Source organism: Lithobates pipiens, unplaced genomic scaffold (genome assembly GCF_037356315.1).
Source record: "Lithobates pipiens isolate NorthernLeopardFrog02 unplaced genomic scaffold, aLitPip1_a1.2 Scaffold_1, whole genome shotgun sequence".
NCBI lineage: Eukaryota > Metazoa > Chordata > Amphibia > Anura > Ranidae > Lithobates > Lithobates pipiens.
The window spans coordinates 216801804-216815508 of record NW_027507685.1 but is presented as its reverse complement, the minus strand read 5'-3'; the positions used below and the strand labels follow the sequence as shown (position 1 = coordinate 216815508).

The 13705-nt window shown below is 45.2% G+C and overlaps 1 protein-coding gene across 1 annotated transcript in view; it reads right to left on the bottom strand.

Annotated features, from left to right (window-relative positions):
• The window catches only part of LTBP4 (latent transforming growth factor beta binding protein 4), a 343681-nt gene that overhangs the window by 200700 nt on the left and 129276 nt on the right, over positions 1–13705 (bottom strand). The window contains exon 5 of the mRNA XM_077482606.1: positions 5427–5588. Coding sequence (XP_077338732.1) covers positions 5427–5588 — 162 coding nt within the window. The remainder of the gene's footprint in view (positions 1–5426; positions 5589–13705) is intronic.

Genomic DNA, 13705 nt, shown 5'->3' with positions numbered 1-13705 from the left:
CTGGAACGGAATCCAGAAGCACATGATGCCAGTACCTTAAGTACCCTCTCCCAGAATGCACAACAAGATGACACTCCCACTGGGCTGGTTCCGAGAAAAAGTGGCACTCAATGCACCCAGCTGAACTGCGTTCTCAGACCCACCAAAGATTACAGCGCCACACATGGCCAAGCAGAACACAGTGCAATCCAGCCAGACTGGCACTGAAACCATAATTTAGTGTAATTGACCCTAAAACCAAACTGCGGTTTCATGAATGTTAAATGGAGAAAAACACATAGCGCGTGCTCTTCAGGAGCCGGCGCTACGCGCGTTATTGGGTACTCTTTGCAAAGTGAATCCTTACTTCACTTACTAAGCTTTGGAGCAACTGCACTGACAGAGGGCAACTGCACAGTCTATTTGCCTTTAGTAAATCAACCCCATAGATCCACCTATTGCAATGCATAGTTCAAGTATCCTTATTGGGTAGCAAGAATTACACATGCTGGACTCATGAAAAGAGACTGCTGAGCTCATTGCTTTGTCTCTGCTGAACACTTCGAAAGAAAGCTAACCTTTTTTGTTAACTGACCTCCACACGTTTCTCTGTTTCTAGGTTTATATTCCTTTCTTGCCTGTTTAGGATCACTACCCCCAAACACGGTAGGTCTTAATGTGTTTCACAGTACTTAAAGCAGATCTCTAACTTCCCGTGGTTGCGTACGATTGGCTTCAATCAGCCACCTTAAAAACAACAGAAAAATGTGCTGCAGCCTACACTCCTGCACTTGAGCCCAAACACTTTACTGAATCAGCTCTGTATATCAGTTCATAAATAATGTTGCTTTAATGGCTTTAAGAAAGTTAGGTCATGTGCACAGATGTGGCCTGTTATGCTTAATAGCATGTGGAGTATAATTTAACTTCTCAAGACGGTATTTCATATGAATGAGGTTCTGCAGGCCTCTAATAAGGACATACGTCAGGAATAAGAGTCTAGCTTGGAAAGAAACAGCCATCCTCTACAATACCCTCTGGCCCAACCTGCTCTGTGCATGAACCTCACTGTGATGCAACATCCAGAACTTTAATGTGTCGTAATAGATGTTTTGGTCAGCACATGACAATCTAGAAGAGCGTTTTTCAAACAAGGTTCCATGGAAACCTGGGGTTACTCCAGAGATTGATAGGAGTTCCTTTAGCTGTGAATAATTGATCTCCTGTCTGATGATGTCTGCATAGTTCCAGGGCCATCTTGAGGCTTCCACCCTTCTCTTAAAGCCCAAAACTACCATCATAATAATTCTCCACCCCCTCTCAGACTGACTAGATGCCAACCATTCTATTTTATTAGAGTTCCTTGAGTAAGGGGCAGTTTTTGCCTCACAAATAAGTTTACTACTGACAGTGGCGTAACTAGAACCTTCAGGGCCCCGATGCAAGAAACCATGAAGGGCCCCCCTGAACCCCAGCCAGGGCCCTTCCCTCCGAGTCTGGTGGTGGAACTCCAGGGCGTGGTCACAGGTATGACCTTTGTGAGCCCTGTAGTTCCACCACTGGTATCAGTATTTTTTTTTAATTATTATTTTTTTCATTTTTAGGTGCCCCATTGGGGGACTGTCCCTAGGCAGGATGGGGTCCCCGTTCTCCAGGGCATATGAAGTTACTGCCCCCAGGTGAGAAGGGGTCCCTGTCCCCAGGGGGAGATGGAGGGGGTATGTAATGATGTGTGGGGGATGGGGTCCTCTCACTCACCATGACCAAGCTGTAGGCCGCGCACTGATCCATGTTGGCCTGGGCTCCATCCAGTGTGCTGGACAGGCGATCAGCATATCTCCCAGAAAGACCTTTCATCATCTGTGTATGACCGGGGGAGGAGGGGGGGGGGGGCTGGCAGACAAGCCTGCAGTGTCCTCCGGGGAGCCGGCTCTCATAGGGCTGAACTGCATCTGTGTGCTTAAAGTTTGTTTACCCGGGAGAAGTATGCAGTACAGTGTGGGCCGGACTAGGGGTGGGCGGGACTCTGGCTGGGGAGAACAGACATCGGACTGAGCGGCAATGCATGGAGCAGGAGAGGGGTACTCTGAGGAGCCGGCTGAGGACACAGGTCATGCGGGTAATGCACAACTAAAGAGCAGCCATATGTAGAGGGGGCTGCATGGGCCCCCTGCATCACAGGGCCCGGTTGCAGTCGCAACTGCTGCACCCCCTATAGTTACGCCCCTGACTACTGACCCTAATTATCTTTTTAGTTATCTATAAGAGGGGTATTCCTCCCACTGACCATGCATGTAAGGAGCAATTGTCTCACTGACCAGGGGTGGACTGATAACTTGTGGGGCCCCCGGGCAATAGGAGATTAAGTGGCCCCCAGGCAATCAGAGATTATGGGGCCACACAGTAGACACAAACACACACACACAGTATACAATCACACACTATACAAAGACATGCTTCTATTGGCTGAGAAGGTACTGGAGAGGTGGGGTAGCTATAATCTTAGAATTTTTAGACCAAAAGAATGACAGTAAGGGACATTTCAGAGACAGATGTAAAAAAAAAACACAATTTTTTACATACTGTCCCTGGTTTTACTGAGGCTGGCAACCCTAATGGGGCCCCCTAGTGTCATGGGGCCCTCGGGCAGTGCCCGAGTGGCCCAATGGTCAGTCTGCTCCTGTCACTGACCATCACTTTATTGTACCATGAGCTGTATGTAGATATAGTAATTATTAGCAGGGTTTCCCTGAGACTGGAAAGTTATTTTAAGGGTCCTTCTTTGTTGAAAAAGTTGAGGAAGGTTGTTTTAGAATCTTGCAAAGGCATTTACTCCATACATACGCACTTACCTGCAGTACCAATCTATGAAAGACTGGATCTGTCTTTGTAGAGCTACACTTTCTACATGTAAATGTTCTGCAACAGAGCACCTGCAAAACTTCACCCTCTTTCTTTCAAACCAGCCTCTCTCAACCTACTCAATACAGAGAACCCCTTGAAATAACTTAATGGTCTCAGGGAACCCCTGCTAAAAAATTACTATGTCTGCATCTACTCTACTTTACTGTAATGGTCAGTGGGATGAATACTCCCCACACTTGTGGTCACTGAGAAGAATTACCCCTTAGCCCTTGTACACACGGGCGGAGATTCCGACGGAATGTGTCCGATCGGACCGTTTTGTCGGATATTCCGACTGTGTGTGGTCTGCATCGGACTCCGACGGACCAACTTTTCCAACTTGCCGGTAAAATTTTCCAACAAAATGCTCCAATCGGACATACTCCGATCATGTGTAGAGAATTCCGATCGGACAAAGTGCCACGCATGCTCAGATCAAATTCCTACACCAAAGCTATTGGCTACTAGCGTGAACGTAGTCCCGTCGTAACAAAATAACGTAATCACGTCGGATTTTCCGACAACTTTGTCCGACCGTGTGTATGCAACAGTTTCGGACAAAATTTGGTTGTCAGAATCTCAGACGGTGTGTACAAGGGCTTACAGATAGCTTAAAAAGATCAATGGTGTGGGTGGGAACTTATCTGAGAGGCAGAAATTTCACATTGTTCAAGGAACCCTTAATCTCTGGAGGAACCCTGCTTGAGAAACCCGTTGTAAACCTTAAAGTTTTTTAGGTATTTTGTGGAGAATGAAAAGGGCTTCTTGTTGCAACATACATAAGGGTGTGTGTAAAAACTGCCATTGTTACAATTCCCTATTGGATTGAAATGACATCATTCCCAATTTCTGTAAGAAAGTTTTTGCCCAAAAGTAAAAGAGATATGCAAGTGTAAGCAAAGCGGCTGGAAGAACCGGTAGCAATATTTTGGTGGAGCATGCACAGTTGATCTGAACAGTAGCATTTGATGCACACAAATGTCAAATGTTACAAAATCTGCAGCTATAGGGAAACCAGCATCACAAGGGATCTCATGGGTTTGGTTTGTCGTACATTCCAACAAGGCAGATATGAAAACAAATAGTCCAATACTCGCATTATTATCTCGTAGACAGAAATAAGGAAATCTGCAGATATAAGGAAACCAGCATCACAACGGATCTGGTGCATTTGGTTTGTTGGACATTCTCTTAAGCTCTCCTGACAAGGCAGATATGAAAAGAAACAGTCCAATACTCCATATTATTGTCTCGTAGGCAGAAATGAGGAAATCACAGGAGATTTACTGAATTGTAGCTTTTCATGATGCGCAAAGAAAGGGTCCTCTAAGGGCCTGAAGGTACTTTTCTGAACTGTCACATCTCACTTTTGGCTAGCTTACAGTAGGTGCTTCACCATTAGCCTACAGTATATTCTTCTCCAGATAGTATTTGTTCCCCCTTGGCAGTACCTACACAGAAGAACAACCTGTACAGCTGCAGGACCAAGGAACCAGCAGAGAGGTACAAATAGGGACCTGTATAGATGTAAGCCTAGGCCTGAGGGTCAGACATAAATGTGTACTTTTCATGAAACTCGAAGACAGATAACAGTTTAGCACCTTGGACAAATGTCAATAGAGAGTCTATTATAGAGTAGCTGTAGACCAGTGGACTCCAAACTGTGGCCCAGGGGCCAGATGATGTGGCCCTTTGCTTGCCTTTATCTGGCCCTTGAGGCACTATTCCTGACATTGATAAAAGGCACTATCCCCCCCCCCACTGACTAACAATGAGGCACCATTTCTCCCAATGATGGGGCACCATTCCTTTCCCTGATACCAACAATAGGGTACTATTTCTCCCACTGATACCAATGATGGGGCATTGTGTACTCTCAGGGCATTTTCTACTCACACTGGCCATAGTCTGGCCTCCCAAAGTCTGAAGGACAGTAAACATTTGGAGACCTCTGCTGTAGACCTATGCACACCGTGAGAACATTACATTGCTCTTGGTCCCCAGTACTTTTCAGGTAATAGTAATAAACTGCCCCATTCGGGGGTTGCACAGTTTGGTAGTTAAAGCAGATCTCCACCCTACCAAGGTTGCCTGCTCCTGGCGTCAGTTGCAAAATTTGATCAATCGCCAATGGGTGGGATAGGATAACTTACATGCCAAGCTGCTTTTTATACACAGCTCATTTCTTAGGAGTAAATTGAGAGTTTTTAGGCTCCTTTAGGATTATCTCAGCCATCTAGTCTATGAGCTGTGTATAAAAATCAAGTTGGCGTACAGTAAATTGCATTAGCCCACTCTTTGTATGTTCCCAATCTGTATGCCGTACAAATTAGACAATACTCTCTATAGCATCTGAGAACATTATACTTTTCCACAATATAGACTTTGTTTAGCAATATCAAAATCACAATGCAGTCACAGCTGGGATGTCTTGTAAAACACATGCAAGGAGGTGCTAAGCTACTACAGATTGCCATGAATGACAAAGATGATTTCCGTGCATGTTTTCTGTACAAGACACGAGAGAATGAAGTCATACTCACAGGCTCGAAATCCGTGCTCCCCATTGTTCTTGGCGACCTCGTCGCTGTAGACCGTGGTCAAGTTCCCTTTTTCACACTGGTTCCTGCAGCGGTCCCCCACGCAGTGCACACGGCAGATCATGGGTGTGAACATGACTCTGACCTTCTCCACCTGTCCAGAGGCTGGCATCCACCCCAAGCAGCAGAGAGAAACAGAAAGAAAAATCAGCCTTCTATCCATTTTTGAGCTCTCACTCCCAGAGGCCCCGATGGATTGCTAGCTCTTGGGGGGAGCCTCAGGGAGTGGGTTTAGTTTTCTTCTTTGGTCCTGTGTAAGTTTTTGCAGATTGTCTACTTTGCTCTTGCTTCTCAAGTAGAAGGAGAAAGGGAGGGAAAGAATGGGGGGGAGGGAGATTTGGGGGGCTTGCTACTCCTATGGGGTCTGGTGTTGTTAGAATCCCCTCACACAGGAGAGCACAGAGCTGGACTGAATGATACTCTCACTGTACTACAGCAAAGAAAGTTAGAGATTAAAAAAAAAAAAAGAGGGAGAGTGAGAGAGAGGACGGATGAGGGGAGTGACATGAAGCAAGAACGGTTACACAGCATGCTGGCTACAATATGAAATGTGGATCAACTAATTAAAAACAGTCACTGGGCAGTGATCCAACAACAATGTTTACAAGGGTATACCGTCAGCCATTAGTAGGGCTCACTTTAACCCCGTTCACTCCCTGCTCCAAATATTTATATACAGTCAGGATACAGAGAATAATTGAGGTAACAAGACTGAGGAGGAGGCAATAGCAGGACAGAAATGACAGTGAACAATGCAGCCTGCACCTGCACCACACAAAGAGATACCCAGCTACTATAAGCTAGATGTATTGATAAATTGACATACAGCTAATTTCTATAACGATGCGGGGTATGTCCCTGGGTATGGATCTCTTATCAATCACACTCAGTAAAACAGCAATAAGCAAAGTGCAGTAACTTCTAACACCTATTTGGAGTTCTTCACTTACCTGACAACAGTAAGGCCGCGTACACACGCGGGGACTGTTCACCCAACTTTGTCCGTCAAACAGTTTCAGCAGACAGTCCGCTCAAAATTAGCATGGACGGACTTGCCCACACACGACGAACGAACAGTCCGCTGAAACCGTGCGCGATGACGTGAACGGCACGTACGACGGGACTAGAAAACGACGTCCTATACACTGCAATGCAAACTTCGGCGTGTAAATCCTTTCTGAGCATGCGCGGAACTTAGTTTGACGAACAAGCCTACACACGAGGGGACTGTTCGCTGAAACAAAGTTTCAGCGGACAGTTTTTCGGAATTTCCGAAAAACTTTGTTCAGCAGACTGTCCGCTGAAACTGTCCGCTGAAAGCCCACACACGGGCGGACTGTCCGCCCAAACACTGTTCAGCGGACAAAGTTGAGCGAACAGTCCCCGCGTGTGTACGCGGCCTAACTTCTATATGATTGGTTGTTATGAGGGACTACATGAACAAAAACCTAGTGCTCAAGATACAGAATACCCCTTGTTGACCTTTAACCACTTCAGCCCCGGACCATTTTGCTGGTCAAAGACCAGACCACTTTTTGCAATTCGGCACTGCGTCGCTTTAACTGACAATCGCGCGGTCGTGCGACGTGGCACCCAAACAAAATTGACGTCCTTTTTTTCCCACAAATAGAGCTTTCTTTTGGTGGTATTTGATCACCCCTGCGGTTTTTATTTTTTGCGCTATAAACAAAAATAGAGCGACAATTTTGAAAAAAACGCATTATTTTTTACTTTTTGTTATAATAAATATCCCCCAAAAATATATAAAAAAAATAAAAAATTTTCTCAGTTTAGGTTGATACGTATTCTTCTACATATTTTTGGTAAAAGAAATCGCAATAAGCGATTATTGATTAGTTTGCGCAAAAGTTATAGCGTTTACAAAATAGGGGATTTTTTTTTACTAGTAATGGCGGCGATCAGCGATTTTTATTGTGACTGCGACATTATGGCAGACACATCGGACATTTTTTACACATTTTTGGGACCATTGTCATTTATACAGCAATCACTGCTATATAAATGCAGTGATTCCTGTGTAAATGACACTGGCAGTTAAGGGGTTACCCAGTGGGTGGCAGTGTAGGGGTTAAGTGTTCCTAAGGGTGTGTTACTAACTGTTGGGGGCTGGGCTTTCATTTAGTGAACACTGATCTCTGCTCCAATCACATGGAGCAGAGATCAGCGTAACTAGTTGCTAGGCAGAACGGGGAGATGCTGTTTACAACGGCATTCTTACGGTATCGCCGGACCGGCTGCAAGATACTGGTACCGTAAGGGAGTTCCTAATTTCAACCTTCAGTTACAACTAAGTTCTGTGAGAGACTTTCTGATCTGTTCTAAACTTCTACATCCAAGTCTGTGGCAGAGACTTTGCTAAACTTAAATTACCTGTCGGTTGCTAAATTCACTAAGCCCCTGTACACACGGTCGGAGATTTCCACAACCAAATCCGTCGGATTTTGTCCGTCAGATTTAGTCTGACGGATTGTGTCCGAAACTGTTGCATACACACGGTCGGACCAAGTTGTCGAAAAATCCGATCTTTCAGAACGTGATGGCGTAATTTCGTTACGATGGGACTAGATTCAGGCTAGTAGCCAATAGCTTTGATGTAGGAATTTGATCTGAGCATGCGTGGCACTTGGTCCGATCAAAGTTCTCTACACATGATCGGATTACGTCCGACCGGCCCAGTTGGTCGGGAAATATTTCCAACATGTTGGAAAATTGGGTCGGACGGAGATTCGGACGGAATCAGTCCGATGCATACCACACATAGTCGGATTATCTGACAACACGGTCCGATAAGACGCATTCCGACGGATTCTCCGACCGTGTGTACAAGGCATAAGAGGGGATTTATCCGATAGATGAAATATCCAGTTGTGAATAGCTATTCCCTGGATCACCTAGAAAGAGACATGTCAAATGTCAGCAGTTCCAAGAGTACCTGAGCTTTCCTACCCATACCCTCTATTCCCTACTGACAGAATGAGTTCTGTTTAACTGTTTTTTGCAAATAAAAATTCCTAAAGGGATTCAAGCGTCGGTCTCTACAGTTTATTGGACCATCAACCTCGGGAAACCCCTAGACGAGCACGAGGTGGAGAAGGTAACGCTAAGCCCAAACAAAACCAGACGCTCCTTCGGGGGTTAGTGCTACATTTGCAATGGTCAGTCTGCGTTATTGCCAATGGTCAGTCTGCGTTTCTTTGGCACTGGTCAGGCTGCATTTCATGGGCACTGGAAAATATTTTAGTACACCATTTGGTTCAGAATATTTTTTTTTCTTTTTCATTTCCTCCTCTCTCGTCTTCTGGATCCAAAAATACGGTAATCCTCATATTGTGTGTAATATGTGTATTTCCTATGAATGTCAGCTCCATCTAGTGGCAGTAATGTGGTATTTTCATTCAATCATGTAATCAGGCAAATATCGCAATATTGCCACTAGATGGGGCTAGCAATGCACAATACAGGGATTACTTGTGATGGCTGTGTGAATACTTAGGCATTTGCAGAGCAAATTTACATAAATAGAGCCCAATGTATTGTGGTTTTAGTGCAAATATTATCTGAATGTTCATAAATAATCTTGGAAACCATATTATTTAGTGAGTAGTGATGGCATTGCTTAGATTTAATTAGTAGTAATGTAATACTTCAAAGAGGGGGCCCAGGCTGTAGCTGCTGACTTTTAATATTAGGACATTCACCTGTCCTGGAATCCAGCGATATCAGCACCCTAGCTGATTTTTTCATCAGCTGTCTGGTGCTGCACCGCCATTGCCTGTAAAGGAAGCCGACAGTAAAGCCTTGCGGCTTCACAGCTGGCTACCTACTGCGCATGCATGAAGCGTGTTGTGCTTTATGAATAGCCCCGTGGAGGGGAAAGGAGGAAAGGGGGGGCGAACTTCCACATGATGATCACCCAGAAGGGGGAGCGGTTACCTGTCAAAACCAGGTACCAGTCCCCCCCCCCCCCCTCCAAATCGTGCCAAATTTGGCACCGGAGGGTGAGGAGGCAGATAAGCGGAGTTTCCTCTTTTGGGTGGAGCTCCGCTTTAAGGCCTCATTCACATCATGGTGCAGAGACGTAGTTTTTTTCTGCACGCGTTCTGCAAGAGCACTGAAAAACAAAACAAAACAATGGTTCTCTATGTGCCCTGTTCGCACCACAACATGTGGATATTTTCTGAAAGGGGAATCTGCAACGTTTATGCAGTTTTCTGCAAGTGAAAAAAAAACTGACATGACAACAACATTGTTGTGAACAGGGAACATAAATTCAAATGCAATATTCCCCACGCACACGTTCCTGAAAATGGCTGTAGTAAAGCTGGGCGTAATGACCACCGGCTGGAAGTCGTAGATAAACAGAGCGTAGAAATGTCATCAGCACACCAAGGATTTCTCAAAAGGGCCCTGTGTGGCTCAGAAACATTGCCGTATGTGTACCGTGTGATCATGTGAATAAAGTTTTGGACCCTTTTGAGGAATCCTTGGTGTGCTGATGACATTTCTACACTCAGGGCACATAAATGACGCGCACGAAAACTGATGTAAGCTGATGTGAAACGGATGTCTCTGCAAGTGAAATTTGCGCAGTTTTCCCTTCAGTTTCCATCAGTTTTCATTCACATATGGTATGAACGAGCCCCTAGGGCACATTGAGAACCATTGTTTACTTTGAGCCCTTGCAAAACTTGTGCAGAAAAACTGATGTCTCTGCAGCATGGTGTGAACGAGGTCTTAAAAAGATAGTAAACTTCCATCTTTGCATTTATAATAAGGCTTACCTATAGGTAGTGTAAATATCTCCTAAACATGCACCGTTTAGGAGATATTTAGTGTACATGCAGCCAGTGACACCACTAGAGCATGTGCTCTGAAGGAACGGCCACCCGTGCCGTTCCTTCCGAGCCCTGTGCCGTGACCGGCATAGGAGTGACATCCTCGTGGCTCGGCCAGTCACAGACTTGGAGTCTGCGAACCTGGAAGTAAGACAGGTGAAGATGGAAGCAGTCTCCGGCAATGACATTACATCGCTGGAACACTTCGCTTTCAGGTAAGTTTCACATAATGTGCTAGTATGCGATGCATACTAGTACATTATGCCTTTACCTTGCAGGTAAGAAAAAAGAAGAAAAACGTCCAGCGGTTTACAACCACTTTAACCACTTCCCGACCGGCGCACAATGATGTACGTCGGCAGAATGGCACGGGCAGGCAAATTGGCGTACAGGTACGTCCATTTGTATTTGCCGCCCTGCCATCGCGTGCACACCACGGCCGGAGCGCGCATGCCAGTCGGGGCTCCCATGAGTCCGGTCGCAGGTCCCGCAGACTTGATCGCAGCGGGGATACCCGCGATCATTTCACGGGGAGATGCCGACGTAAACAGCATCTCTCCGTTCTGCCTAGCAACAAGTGACACTGATCTCTGCTCCCTGTGATTGGAGTAGAGATCAGTGTTCACTAACACACAGTCCAGCCCCCCACAGTTAGTAACATACCCCTAGGACACACTTAACCCCTACACTGCCACCCCCTGGTTAACCCCTTCACTGCCAGTGTCATTTACACAGGTATTAGTGCATTTGTATAGCACTGATTGCTGTATAAATGACAATGGTCCCAAAAATGTGTCAAAAATGTCCGATGTGTCCGCCATAATGTCGCAGTCACAATAAAAATCGCTGATCACCGCCATTACTAGTAAAAAAATAATTATTAATAAAAATGCCATAAAACTATCCCCTATTTTGTAAATGCTATAAATTTTACGCAAACCAATCAATAATTGCTTATTGTGAATTTTATTTACCAAAAATATGTAGAAGAATACGTATCGGCCTAAACTGAGGAAAAAAATGTTTTTTTTATATATATTTTGGGGGATATTTATTATATCAAAAACTAAAAAATAATGCGTTTTTTTCAAAATTGTCGCTCTATTTTTGTTTATACCACAAAAAATAAAAACCGCAGGGGTAATCAAATACCACCAAACGAAAGCTCTATTTGTGGGAAAAAAAGGACGTCAATTTTGTTTGGGAGCCACGTCGCACGACCGCGCAATTGTCAGTTAAAGTGACGCAGTGCCGAAACGCAAAAAGTGGTCTGGTCTTAAACCAGCAAAATGGTCCGGTCTGAAAGTGGTTAAAAAAAGATTTCTTTGGTTTTGAAAGCATTGCTAGGTACTTGCTAAGAGGTTCATACCAACCTCTGGCAACATTTGGCACAAGTAAAGAAGACCAGCAAGAGAACTGATTGGTACAATATGAGAAATAGTTTGCCAGCACACAAAGAACATGCCTGATGAAGGAAACCTTGGTGGTTCTAAAACATTGCATTCTTGGAAGTTACCCACTGAAAAAGGCAGTTTTATTAAAATGAAGCTCTTGGTGTACAGCCAACATATTTCTCTTCTGTCTACTGTGGTGCCAGCCACTGGTTGGTAGAACAACTTAACAGGAGACTATGTTCTGATGTGCAATAGTGATATATACCTGAATGCTACAAGGTCTCGGAACAGACAGAAAAGCGGAACAGATAAACCTCTATCGATAAATGCTCTATTTCACCTTCAGAAGTGCTATATTACTCTAAACCTTTAATCTGAGTTGTTTGTTATTTTTCAACACTTGCTTAAAGTAAAAGCAGTGATTAAAAAGCATTAGAGCAGGGGTGTCCAAACTTTTTTCAAAGAGGGCCATATTTGATGACGTGAACATGCACGAGGGCCGACCATTTTGCCTGACATTCTTTGAACCATTAAAATTCGGTCTAAGTGTGTTCGTTCGAACACTAATACACGGCCCAACAAGAATTCTCTTGCCTTTGTGGCTGTGTGTGTTGAAGAGATGAGCTTGGGCGTGTTATTTGGATATACCGTATTTATTGGCGAATAAGAGGGAAGTTTCAGGAAAAAACCTTAAAATTTTAAATAAAAAACTGTGAAGCAAAATAAGGGTCAGTGCCCATCTGCGCACCCCCCATTGCTGGGAATGCAGCCCCCACCATTGCCAGGAATGCACCCACCATTACCAGGAATGCACCCACCATTAGCCAGGAATGCACCCACCATTGCCAGGAATGCACCCACCATTGCCAGGAATGCACCCACCATTAGCCAGGAATGCACCCACCATTAACCAGGATTTCACTCACTATTAGCCAGAAATGCAGCCACCATTAGCCAGGAATGCAGCCACCATTGCCAGGATTTCACTCACTATTAGCCAGGAATGCAGCCACCATTAGCCAGGAATGCAGCCACCATTGCCAGGATTTCACTCACTATTGCCAGGAATGCAGCCACCATTTGCCAGGAATGCAGCCACCATTAGCCAGGATTTCACTCACTATTAGCCAGGAATGCAGCCACCATTAGCCAGGAATGCAGCCACCATTGCCAGGATTTCACTCACTATTGCCAGGAATGCAGCCACCATTAGCCAGGATTTCACTCACTATTAGTTAGGAATGTACCTACCATTGCCATCAGTGCAGCCTTGGAGGGGACATGGAGGGGGCTGGACGAGCGCCAAAGAACAGGAGAATCTCCTGTTTACACAGCGGCCTCTTTAAGAGAAAGTCCCGCCTCCTTTGATGGACAGAACAGTCGTCCAATGGCGGAGATGGGACTTCCTATTACAGAGGCTGCCGTGTAAACAGGAAATATTCCTGTGTGCACGGCACTCGTACAGCCTCCTATCTCCAATGCAACCAGACTATATATCTTTTGTGGCCCCGGCGCTGGGAGATCGTCGGGGGCCACAAAAGATATATATGTTTAGATTACCAGGTGGGCTGTTCAAAACTGGACCGCGGGCCGTGATTGGCCCACGGGCCGGACTTTGGACATGCCTGCATTAGAGGATCTAAAGCAGCCATTCTCAACCAAAGTTCAGTGAAACCCTAAGGTTCCTCCAGAGACTGCTAGGGGTTCCTGTTGGATAACTGACCTTCTATCTGATGGTGGAATAGTTCCAGGGCCAACACCACTTGGCAGAACCAGTAGCATAACACCCATGATCTTTTTTGGCTGACTATAATGCCGCGTACAGACAATCGGAATTTCCAATAACATGCTCACATTGAACCTTTGTTGTCGGAAATTCCGATCATGTGTACGCGGCATAAGGGTTGAATTCTGACCACCACTGCATGGGAGACATTGTTCCCACTGGCCACCAATGTAAGTTTTCCTAATG